Source organism: Neoarius graeffei, chromosome 1, assembly GCF_027579695.1.
Source record: "Neoarius graeffei isolate fNeoGra1 chromosome 1, fNeoGra1.pri, whole genome shotgun sequence".
NCBI classification, from domain to species: Eukaryota; Metazoa; Chordata; class Actinopteri; order Siluriformes; family Ariidae; genus Neoarius; species Neoarius graeffei.
Genome location: NC_083569.1, coordinates 85,105,114 through 85,118,370, shown reverse-complemented (window position 1 = coordinate 85,118,370; position 13,257 = coordinate 85,105,114). Strand labels below are relative to the sequence as shown.

Here is a 13,257-nt window from a genome sequence, read left to right as displayed (position 1 = left end):
CGGACTCGACTCTCCCTCCAGCGGAAAAGAAAAGGAAAACCTGACTAGTGAGTGCAGCTGGAAGATAGAGCAAGATTAGATGACATCATTTTTCTGGACAGATTGTTCAAATTGTTCTACCTAGCACTTAGCGATCTTAGCCTGAGAACGCATGAGCTCGACTCCACAGTAGTGAGTATGGAGTTATACACCTAATGTTTTGATCTTACAGAGAAAGAAACGAGAACACAAAAGCAGTAACAGAGAAAAGAGAGATTCCTCTTTTCTTTTGTTTTCTGACGGCTCGCTCAGTTTCCCACAGAGGTTTAAACACCGACAGGCTAATAGATCGTCTCTTCAGCCGCATTTTCAGATAAAAATTAAGCCCATCACCCCACTGTAAGTGGTTTAACTGTTCAATTCAACCTTTAGTTCTGATTACAAAACGGCTCAATAATTGTAAATTCCATCAATTTTTACATAAACAGAAGCTTAGATGGTCATATATATAGGCGTGAGCTCAAATAATCTGATGTGAACCTGCACCTCGTGAGTTTATTAGCTCGAGTCTCCTCACTGCCGACATCGACTCTGCGATAGAAATGTGGCGGATCCGGCGCACGTGGAATATCAACAAGTGACACAAACACTCAAAGAAGTTGATGTTTCCTCTCAAATATACAAAGAATTGTGTCAGTCATCGCTTTCTAAAACCATATTATTTCCCCGACATGAATCTTGGAGCTTAAATTTGCATGGATATTATGGAATCACTGCTGACGTTTCTGCGCGTCTCTGAGGCTGATTCCTGTTTTAAAATCCTGATCTACAGTAAATAAATGTCAGGAGTCGCGACCGCCAGCGGGCGATAAGAGAAGTTATTAGTAAACATCACATGTTAAACATGCTGCTTTACCAAGCTGGAAAAATATTAATCTCTCTCTGCATGAATGATTACAGCCAACAAAAATAAATTATATTTCTGACCACAACAGCAGCTTTCATGAAACATAATGAAATAATGAAATATTATTGTAGCTCCCTCACTCAATTCCTATTCTTTAACACACCCTTGTGAGTACACACACTACCCTTTAAACACCTTTTAGCATGGGAGAGGAATAGGTGATGGCTACAAATATAAAACTGGGAATTGTGCACAACCCCGATTCCAAAAAAGTTGGGACAAAGTACAAATTGTAAATAAAAACGGAATGCAATAATTTACAAATCTCAAAAACTGATATTGTATTCACAATAGAACATAGACAACATATCAAATGTTGAAAGTGAGACATTTTGAAATTTCATGTCAAATATTGGCTCATTTTAAATTTCATGACAGCAACACATCTCAAAAAAGTTGGGACAGGGGCAATAAGAGGCTGGAAAAGTTAAAGGTACAAAAAAGGAACAGCTGGAGGACCAAATTGCAACTCATTAGGTCAATTGGCAATAGGTCATTAACATGACTGGGTATAAAAAGAGCATCTTGGAGTGGCAGTGGCTCTCAGAAGTAAAGATGGGAAGAGGATCACCAATCCCCCTAATTCTGCACCGACAAATAGTGGAGCAATATCAGAAAGGAGTTCGACAGTGTAAAATTGCAAAGAGTTTGAACATATCATCATCTGCAGTGCATAATATCATCAAAAGATTCAGAGAATCTGGAAGAATCTCTGTGCGTAAGGGTCAAGGCCGGAAAACCATACTGGGTGCCCGTGATCTTCGGGCCCTTAGACGGCACTGCATCACATACAGGCATGCTTCTGTATTGGAAATCACAAAATGGGCTCAGGAATATTTCCAGAGAACATTATTTGTGAACACAATTCACCGTGCCATCCGCCGTTGCCAGCTAAAACTCTATAGTTCAAAGAAGAAGCCGTATCTAAACATGATCCAGAAGCGCAGACGTCTTCTCTGGGCCAAGGCTCGTTTAAAATGGACTGTGGCAAAGTGGAAAACTGTTCTGTGGTCAGACAAATCAAAATTTGAAGTTCTTTATGGAAATCAGGGACGCCGTGTCATTCGGACTAAAGAGGAGAAGGACGACCCAAGTTGTTATCAGCGCTCAGTTCAGAAGCCTGCATCTCTGATGGTATGGGGTTGCATTAGTGCGTGTGGCATGGGCAGCTTACACATCTGGAAAGACACCATCAATGCTGAAAGGTATATCCAGCTTCTAGAGCAACATGTGCTCCCATCCAGACGACGTCTCTTTCAGGGAAGACCTTGCATTTTCCAACATGACAATGCCAAACCACATACTGCATCAATTACAGCATCATGGCTGCGTAGAAGAAGGGTCCGGGTACTGAACTGGCCAGCCTGCAGTCCAGATCTTTCACCCATAGAAAACATTTGGCGCATCATAAAACGGAAGATACGACAAAAAAGACCTAAGACAGTTGAGCAACTAGAATCCTACATTAGACAAGAATGGGTTAACATTCCTATTCCTAAACTTGAGCAACTTGTCTCCTCAGTCCCCAGACGTTTACAGACTGTTGTAAAGAGAAAAGGGGATGTCTCACAGTGGTAAACATGGCCTTGTCCCAACTTTTTTGAGATGTGCTGTTGTCATGAAATTTAAAATCACCTAATTTTTCTCTTTAAATGATACATTTTCTCAGTTTAAACATTTGATGTGTCATCTATGTTCTATTCTGAATAAAATATGGAATTTTGAAACTTCCACATCATTGCATTCCGTTTTTATTTACAATTTGTACTTTGTCCCAACTTTTTTTGGACTCGGGGTTGTACAAAAAAAATATGATTCAAATCAAGGTCCAAAGAGGCCCAGTTAGCTTATAATTTAGCTATACTGTATGTGTGAGCTTTAACTCCCATGCTTCGTACTTACTCAGATATGGCCCTTTAATGTTCCACATAAATCAGATCTTGCAATGAAATGGCTTACATCACTATTTAACATGAATCACTCTCGTACACACACAGTGATTGCAAAAATATCACAGTATTTATTTCAACCCCCCCCCCCAAACAAATAAAATAAACAAATGAAAATAATAATATTACCTGGGATTTTCTAACTCAGTCTATGGTACCATGTTCGTTGCTGCGCTGTTGGAGCTCATATGTAACCCTCAGCTGGAGAAGAGTTAGTACTCTCAGTCCCTTGGAAACTCAGAAAGATGGTAGTAACAGTCCGTTCAAACCTTCCACACACAGCGAGCAGGAGGAAGAAGAAAAACTCGGTCCACGTGCAGAAAGTCCCTGGCAGCTGCAAGTCCTGAGCACCTCTATTGCAGCAGCATGAGTGGCAATGTCCGAAGCACACTAACATTGAAAGTCAAAATCTCAAATGAATACACTGATGAACGACCATGTGCATAATTTTAGCATCCACAATACCTATACTCACTCAGAAACTTGTAAATAATCCCAGGCTTCCTACATGCAGCCCAACGCAGGTCTCCTTCGCTCCTGTGAAGGTGCACGCTAGTCAGCTAACTCCATTTACATGCTAACAGTAGTAGCTTAGCAACTAACGGTAAGAACGAGCTCAGTCACCATACTCACTAAAACAGGGGTGGGCAATTATTTTTTCCATGGGGCCACATGAGAAACAGAAAATTTTGTGGAGGGCCGGACTAAAAGGCTGAACTAAATTCTGCATAATATTAATTGTAATTCTTTATATAAAGCAATAAATAGCATTGTTTTTACAAGCTGCTAAGACTGGTAAGAGTATGGAAAAAACGAGGTTGCCTTACAAAAAAATGTCATTTATTCAATCAAATTTCCCAAAACAATGGTTAACAAAATGTGAACGTTTGTACCATTTTTTTCAGTCACATTCATCCCAAAACACAATAAAGACATCACAATATTGTCTTTCTACTCCAAATATCAAGCAAGATACATCAGATTATAATAATGATGCCCACATTTGTAGTCTAATCACCTCATTTGGTGTTTTTCAGTTTATTTGTTCAGTGAGAGAAATCTAGTCTCTGTTGATCTTTAACGAGTGCATCAGAGTCAGGTTGAATGTCTGAGGTGGAGATGCGAAGCACAGCTGACAGATGATCATCAGTCGATTCGGTGTAGGAATCAGATCTTTTTTTTATTAAATTCAAACATAAACAGAATTATTTTATATTACAACATGACTAAAACGTCTCCCAACGCAGCCCTCACTCCGCTGGTTAGAGTTACACAAAGTCGCAATCCCACTGGGTTTTTAATTCTTCCAAAAAAAAGTATTTCCAAAGAATAAATTGAACTTAAAACAGGCATTATCCTCTTTTTCTCTCCTCGCTCCGTATCGTCGTGTCTGAACTAAGTCCCGCCCCTCACAAAATCTGATAGGGCAAAAGTCTATCCCAACTTGTTTGATTGACACCTGTCTATCCCCCGCAGAAAACAGACATGAGAAGTTCAAGGTCTGCTCTAAACGTGGGGTATTTGAACACTTCAACAAAAATACACAGTTTCATCTTTTAATGCATAAAATAAATCACATAAGTAATAAATGAGGTGATATTTTATAAACCAGGGCAACCCTACATTGCAGATAACAACAAAAAAAAAAATACAAAAGGATGAATTAAAATTAGTAGGGGGCTACATTATGATCCCAAAATACCACATTTATAACTTTATACATTTAAAATGATGTGGGCCGAGGGACATTAAAGGGCGTATTATGAATAATTTGAACACATTGTACACACATTACAGATATGCAGATATTGACGCTGCTTCTTTACTGACTTTATTGATCATAGAATTGTTTTAATACGAATTAACACTTCATTAGTAAGGTCACATGACCATATAAATACATGTACATATTCATTTGAAAGATAAAGGACTTACCCAGTGAATCTGTGAGCAGTAACTAGTGAATGGTGATGTCAAAGCAATAAGATTTCATTAACTTACTTATTCACCAATATTTTTTAGATTTCATCATTTAATGATTTTCACTAAGCTGCTGTTCAGTAAAATTGTAAATTCTAAAAAGGGAATGTTTTCAGCTCTATAGCAGTTCAAACCTGATGTTAATAGCAACAATATTCAGAAAATTATGGCAGATTTACCTTCGAAAATCAACAAATCTGTCGACTCGGCCGTTTTGACAATTAAGGAGAAAACGTTGGACACAGGGATGCAAACACAACCATGGTCAAAAAAGAGTGAGGTAGCGCGGTGACGCGGACCCCACCACACACACACACACACACACAAAAAAAAAAAATATCAGTCAGACTTCATTACGGTCCATCCCGACACAAACAAATTTCGCTTCGCTCTCATTGACTTTGAAAGGAGGCGAAATTCGCCAATGTTTTTGCTTAATTTAGACAGCCTAAGTGACTGTAATGTTGTGGCTACCATAGGGCTGCACGATTATGGAAAAAATGATAATCACGATTATCTTGATCAAAATTGTAATCACAATTATTAATCACAATTATTCTTGATGTTAGGGAAATCACTTAAATTTTATTTCACTATATTCAAACAAACAATATGAACAGCTTTCAGTGCAGAATGAAATTTAAAAGAGAAATTCTGATTTCCAAATGACAAATAAATGAAATTTATCCAAGAAATTACCAAAGGATGAAGGAACTGAAAACTCAGTTGCAACAATTACATAGCATTATACTGAGGCCTACAAGTTTTTAGCTAGAAAGACCAGCCTATCAACATGCTCTGGCTTTAAACATGAGCGAAGGCAGGTCACAGCATTGCCTCCAGTGCTAAATAGTCTGTTGTTCCGACATATGGCCCTTTTCCACTACCCTTTTTCAGCTCACTTCAGCTCGCTTCAGCTCACTTCAGCCCGACACGGCTCGCGTTTCGACTACCAAAAACCAGCACGACTCAGCTCGCTTCAGCCCTGCTTAGCCCCTAAAACTCGCACCATTTTGGAGTAGGGCTGAAGCGAGCCAAACCGTGCCGAGTGAGGCTGGGGGCGTGAGCAGACACTCCCCTGTGCACTGATTGGTGAGGAGGAGTGTCCTCACATGCCCACACACGCCCCGCGAGCGCGCTGGGATCTGTAAACACCGCAAACCCGGAAGGAGAAGAATTACGAATTACGAGAATTTCTGAAGCCTTATGCGCCTCGCCTCATCTATACGCTCTTGCCAGTATCTGTCTGCGTTGTCGGTGACAACAAGTCACAGCACCAAGAGCAGCAACACTAACGACTCCATGTCCTCCATGTTTATTGTTTACTATCCGGGTCGTGAGACTACCGCTTAAAAGCTCACTGATGTCACTGTTTGCGCTGCTTAACGACATCACCTGACGTCCACCCACTTTCGCTAACTCCACCCAATGTGTCCACCCACTTCCAGCCAGCACGGTTCAGCGCGGTTGTAGTCAAAATGCAACTCCAACAGCCCCGCTCAGCCCGACTCAGCACGGCACGGCTCAGCCCGACTCAGCCACGTTTGTAGTGGAAAAGTGGCAATAGTTAGCTTTTCTCTTTCACCTCAATCTGTTACCTACTCTCACGCCATTAGGGGGCGAACCGACGCATGTAAGGTTTCATTACTGTGACTTGGCTTGCTTGCTTGCTTATTTAGGCGGAGTAATGAAACCTTACATGCGTCGGTTCGCCCCCTAATGGTTTGGCGGAGTACTGGTCAAAAAGTGCTTGATCAGATATGCAGCAGAGCTCGCATTTTAAATGGAAATAAATCGCGATTTTCATTTAATTTAATCGTGGCAGCCAAAATCATGATTTTCGATTAAATTCGATTAATTGTGCAGCCCTAGGCTACCACGGATGGATGTATGCACCACGAACTCATATAACACACACATGGGTTACACATTACCATTTGATCACTCGATGTTCTAAAATAGCAGCTAGTCGGGTGCTAACGGTTAGCATTTAACTAAGCCAGACAGCCACAAGCTTTAATAAGACCAATTCTTGCACGTATAGAACGGTATTACGGCACTTAAATATTATCTAGGAACAAAAAACAAAAGTCATTAACCCATGTAGACACTACGTTGAGAACATATACAGTCATCATGCAACTCCTCAAATAACATTACGTTTTTCAGGCGTTTTTTACCCCAAGGATAGGTCATGGCTAATATGGTTAGATGAAGGAGGCTAGGTTACGAGAGACAAAGTTAAAATATATATATGCACAATTATTTTAACACTTACGCTTTGATTGTAGACGAGTAAATGACTTCCACTTCAACGCTGATCGTTTACTCCCAGTCACCGAGGCTCCAAAGAAATACACACTAGTAGATGAAATTCAGCAAGTTGATAAATGAACACACCGATCTGAGGAAAAGCCCGGGAGTCACGTTCCTTAGCAACCAGATTGCCCAGCCATCGGTTCCATCCACTGACAGTGTAGCAGCTAGCAGTTTGTAACGGAACGCTGTTGAATATTATAATAGCAGCCAGCAGCTACACTGTCAATCTTACTGTCAATGGTTCCATATATCCACCAGGGGGAACCAAACGTTGTATGGTCTACACAGTACTCGGGTCTATCATTACTACCAGAGTGGATTACCGGAGAGCAACCCCCCCCCAAAAAAAAACCTCTTCGGATCTGCACGAATTACACAAGTCGCCCAAAGGAAGGTCAGTTTTATAGCTTCTCTAAACTGTTTTCAGCTGTGCTAACATGATTGTACAAGGGTTTTCTTTTTTAAGATTTTTTTGGGGGGCTTTTTGCACCTTTATTGGATAGGACAGTGTAGAGACAGGAAATGAGCGGGAGAGAGAGACAGGGAGGGATCGGGAAATGACCTTGGGCCGGAATCGAACCTGGGTCCCCGGATTTATGGTATGGCGCCTTATCCACCTGAGCCACAACGCCCCATACAAGGGTTTTCTAATCATCCATTAGCCTTCTGAGGTAATGAGCAAACACATTGTACCATTAGAACACTGGAGTGAGAGTTGCTGGAAATGGGCCTCTATACACCTATGTAGATATTGCACCAAAAACCAGACATTTGCAGCTAGAATAGTCATTTACCACATTAGCAATGTATAGAGTGTATTTCTGATTAGTTTAAAGTGATCTTCATTGAAAAGAACAGTGCTTTTCTTTCAAAAATAAGGAAATTTCAAAGTGACCCCAAACTTTTGAACGATAGATAGATAGATAGATAGAGCGGCGGCTACAATTATCGACACCTTAACGATCTTTTGGCCGTTGCAAAAGTAGAAAAGACTTTCAGTATGTAAATTGTGCATGAATAATGACTCAGACTTCCACTGGGAAAAAAAAAAAAGTTGATTCCTGATTACTGAGCATATCAGATCACGTGACACTGTTCCACAATTATCGACATCCAGATGATTATTTACATTAAAAAATAGTCAGTATGTGGTATTAAGTTAACAAAACAGTTTTTATTTCAAATTAGTTTTACATAGACTTTTATATTTAGTACAAAATCTCTTTTATATAAATATATGGATGTGGGTGTTTACGTAAATGAGGAAGTAATTCTAATGTTTGTAAGCAAATGAACTGATAATGTTGAACCTGTCAGAAAATCTTTTTGTTCCACTTTCTAAGTATTCTCATCGATCACATTTTGTTCATCATTCATTGTTGTTTGTATTAATTTCTAGTTTTGTAGTTTACCAATAAATCTCAACAGGCAACTGACCACGGCCGGCCCAAGGCATAAGTGAATTAAGCGCCCGCTTAGGGCCCCATAGACCACCAGGGGGCCCCCAAGAACAGTTGGAATGCCCACCTGCGAAAATATTTTTAATTAAAAAAACGTAATATCAATGACATGATATAGCAGAAACAAAAGACACAAAAATAAGACACAAAATAACGTTTTTTGTATCTTTTTCATAGTCGGTACATTAGGTTAACTAATCCTTGCTGCTGGTTGCTGCCACTGCGCTCCTGCACAACCAGACGCACGTGACGTGACAGGAGTTCTTCACTTCGGAAGATAGGTGGACTAGATGGCTAAGCCATGTCTCAAAAAAGAAATTATCCATCTGGGGCAGAGAAGGGAAATGATCAAGCACTGATGATGACAGGAAAAAGGACAAGTGCTGTCTTTCCGAACAGTGAGTTATTTTAGGCGAGTTTTCATATTTTCTCCTATAAATAGTTTTAAGTGCAACATAATAGGTTGTTGCTGTGTTATTGTTGATGTTATTATGCTGCAAATTTCTCTGTTCATTTTGTGAATTTATTTAAGATTTCTTTTAAGATGTAAGGTTTATTCCAGATTTTAAGATTTATTTATTTGTTTGTTATTTAATAACGGTTACAAGTACATGTACTAAGTACTGTTTGTAAGAACTGTGTATGTTAGGTTTTGTTTTGCACATTAGTGCAAAATAAACTGGTTAACATGTTTACATATACAATGTCTTGTCTACTGATTTGTTGTTTTACTTACAAATATGCCACACATCACTCTGAATATTTTATATTGCAATAGCCACAAGTTGCAGTATAATGTAAACCAACTAAAAACGCAGATTATGGTGGGTGGCTAGACTAACTAGACTAACTGTGTAGCCTAAGAAATAATAAGGCAGCTAGCAGTGTAGTTTTGGTGGTGTGGGGGGCCCCCAAATCAAATTCTGCTTAGGGCCCCTTAAAGGCTTGGGCCAGCCCTGCAATTGACATTGTAACCACATGGACATCCAGGTCAAAGGTTGCATGTCATTCCTCGAACCAAAATATAAAATGTCTACTGATATTGTAATATGTGGTCGATATTTACAACAAACTGCAAAAAAAAAATTTCTGAATGGAATAAAAAAATCTGAATATTTCAAGCATGTAATTTTTTTATATGTTAGGAATTTAATTCTGCTCTAATTCTATTTCTTGCAACTGGATTCCAAATACTCGATAAACATTCCATTCTGTTATCAATCAGAAAAAAATTATTACAAATCACAGCAGTTTTATTTTTTTAAGTCCTTCATCGACTTCAACAATGTTACACAAAGATTGACCCATAACAGTTGTAAATGTCCCTTAATTCCACAGGGTGTCGATAATGGTGGACACCGGTGAAAGTGATCACTATTATCGACACCTCACGTGACTCTCAAACGCACGTTTAGATACAAAATGGCAACTGTCAAATGAAAGAGTCAGAAACAAAGTAGGTTTCGACAAGGAGATCATGAAATATCGGTGAATTTGATCAGTAAAAACATGTCCATAATCTTTCCACCATGCTTACCTGCGATGATAATGTCCGGGTTTTCCTCAAATTGCTAATCATGCTAAAAAAAATTCCATCTCAGGTAACGAGCTGTGTCATCAGACGGCAAGATCAAAGGGTGAGGCGGGTCTTCCGGTTGATTAACCAATAATAACTGTTATAACTGAAACTCACCTTTGTAAAATTGTTTTTTATTGGTAAATCTGAAAAGGTGTCGATAATTATGGACTGCCGATAATTGTAGCCGCTGCTCTCGATAGATAGAAAGGAAGAAGAAATATACGAAAGAGAAAGATCCACTGTATAAGAGAAACTGAAATAATCTCCATAAAAATAATTATAGGAGTAAAAAAGCCATTCAAAAAAAAGATCAGAGACTGAACTGGAAAAGGGAAAAACCAATAACAATGACGCGGAGTGCGATAAAGATCTGTAAGGAATGGGGGGATAAAGTGGAGAAAATAAGAGGAGGGAATGAAAGGGGAAAAAGTCAGGAGATACTTTTCTTGGGGCAAATTTGATCGGATACGACACTTTAACACATAAACCAAATACACGCGATGTGAGCGGTAAGATGGCAGCCAGGTGGCTTCACTCGTCTCTACAGTAGGGGATGGGCTCTGAGCCCTCCAGATTTTACACAGAGCTCAGTGGCACACACACACACACACACGATTCCACTTTCGCTTTTATCCAATAATGTTACTTGAACCCCAAACTGATGACGTCATCAACTAAATGCCTCCAGATAATAAAATCTCTCACAATGCTGTGTGTAAATAGTTTATTTTGGGAATATTATACACACTCGCCTACGAGCTAATGAAGGTGTGTCTCTCTCCTTCTCTCTCCCAGTGCGCTTTTAAACTTACACACACAGGGAACCTGAAAACTGATCAATTACCGTACAATAGTAAAATAATGAGCTCAGTGACCTTACTGAAGTCAAAGGCCGAAGAAATTGTGGAATCTTATCAGTAAACTCTGACAACAAAACTGTCTGGAGAAAAGCAGGTGAAAAAGATCCGGCTAAAAAATCCCTCTCAAAATGACGGTGTTGTATTTCACAGGAAAAATCTATTGAGTGTGGAATTCACCCAGCAGAGAGTTTAGACCATGATGCTTTTCAGATCTACAGCAACATGCTGTCTACAGGTTCGACAGTCAGCATTTGTTCATTATTCAGTAAAAATGCTGTGAAAACGACAGACATTTGGAACAGTGTGGACAAGTTTTCTCTTTTTACAAGAGATCATTTAAAAATGTTGAATTATTTAATCTTCTACAAATCCTCTCATAAATCCGAATGAATCTGAGCCACTGGATGATGATTTAATCTTTTTTACCTGCAAACTCACATCACACACTGTGTGTTTCTCTCAGTGGATGTGACTCTGGATCCTGATACAGCTCATCCTGAACTCATCCTGTCTGCTGATGGAAAACAAGTGAGATGTGGAGACGAGCGGCAGAAACTCACTGATACACCACAGAGGTTTAAATATTATGGCTGTGTTGTGGGAAAGCAGAGTTTCTCCTCAGGGAGATTTTATTATGAGGTGCAGGTTGGAGGGAAAACTAAGTGGACATTAGGAGTTGTGAGAGAGAACATTAACAGGAAGGAGTGGATTACACTGAAACCTCAGAATGGATTCTGGACTGTGAGACTGTGGAATGAGAATCAGTACTGGGCTAATGCTGATCCCTCTGTCCGCCTCCCACTGAGAGAGAAGGTGGAGATGGTGGGGGTGTTTGTGGATTATGAGGAGGGTCTGGTCTCCTTTTATGATGTGAAGTCCAGATCTCATATCTACTCTTTCACTGCTCAGTCTTTCACTGAGAAACTCTATCCATTCTTCGATACTTGGGGAAATGATGGAGGTAAAAATGCAGCCCCACTGATCATCTCTCCTGTATTTAAACCTGAATGAATTTTCACCTCACAGATTTAATCATCTATTAAATGGTGACAATCAAAAGAAATATTTTACTTTTTCTGGTGAATGTTAGAAAGACATTTCCCCTTTTAAAGTGCTGTACAGTTTATTTTAATGCCTGGGGTTTGTTTTCTCATCAATAAATAATTTGAATCCTACAGTTTTTACACATTGACTGTGGAAGTTTGTCGTTATGAATCAAATCTGAATAAAGCTGATTTACAGTTCACACTGAGATTTACTGCAGAATTGAATCTGATCAATAAAATGGACGAAGTTCAGCTGCTGATGTCTGTGTAGATAAAACCCAACACCACTGTGTTTCTCCTTCACACTTCATCACACACAAACACCATCAACCTCAGCTTTTATTTACAAACACTGCATTCTCCTCTTTACATAAATAAATAAACTACACGAATAAATATTTTTGTGATCACTTAGCGCACTCACATTAGCATTTAAGACCGTTTTTGTTAAATGCTAGCACGCTACTGCTAGTGTTTGAAAGCATTTCTGTTAACAGTTAGCACACTAATGCTAGTTTGACAGTGTTTTTGTTAAGTTAGCATGCTAACACTAGTGATTGAAAGCATTTTTCTAACGGTGTGCTAACGCTAGTGTTTGAAAGCGTTTTTGTTAACAGTTAGCGTGCTCACACTAGAGTTTGACAGCATTTTGTGAACAGTTAACGCACTATCATGTTTGACAGTGTTTTTGTTAAGTTAGCACACTCACATTAAAGTTTCACAGCATTTTTGTTCACAGTTAGAGCGCTAATTGTTTTTGAAACCGTTTTTGTTAAGTTAGCGCACTAACGTTCGTGTTTGAAAGCGTTTTTGTTAAGTTAGCACACTAACGCTAGAGATTGACAACATTTTTGTTAAGTAAGCATGCTAACGTGAGTTTGATAGTGTTTTTGTGAAGATGCTCATTTCTGTTCAGTTAGCGCACTGATGCTCATTTTTGTTCACCGCGTGCTAACGTTAGTTTGACAGCGTTTTTGTTTACAGTTAGCATGCTGATGCTCGTTTTTTGAAAGGTGTTTTTATTCACAGTTAGCACACTAATGCTAGAGTTTGACAACATTTTTGTTAAACGTTAGCATGCTAATGGTCGAGTTTGACAGCGTTTTAACAGTTAGCGT

General features: G+C 39.3%; 1 protein-coding gene across 1 annotated transcript in view; it reads left to right on the top strand.

The window, feature by feature from the left end:
- The window catches only part of LOC132900841 (butyrophilin subfamily 1 member A1-like), a 99,538-nt gene extending 87,161 nt beyond the window's left edge, over nucleotides 1-12,377 (top strand). Inside the window, exon 9 of the mRNA XM_060943203.1 lies at nucleotides 11,557-12,377. Within this exon, the coding sequence (XP_060799186.1) occupies nucleotides 11,557-12,104 (548 nt within the window). The 3' untranslated portion in view covers nucleotides 12,105-12,377. The remainder of the gene's footprint in view (nucleotides 1-11,556) is intronic.
- Nucleotides 12,378-13,257: the final 880 nt, after the last annotated feature.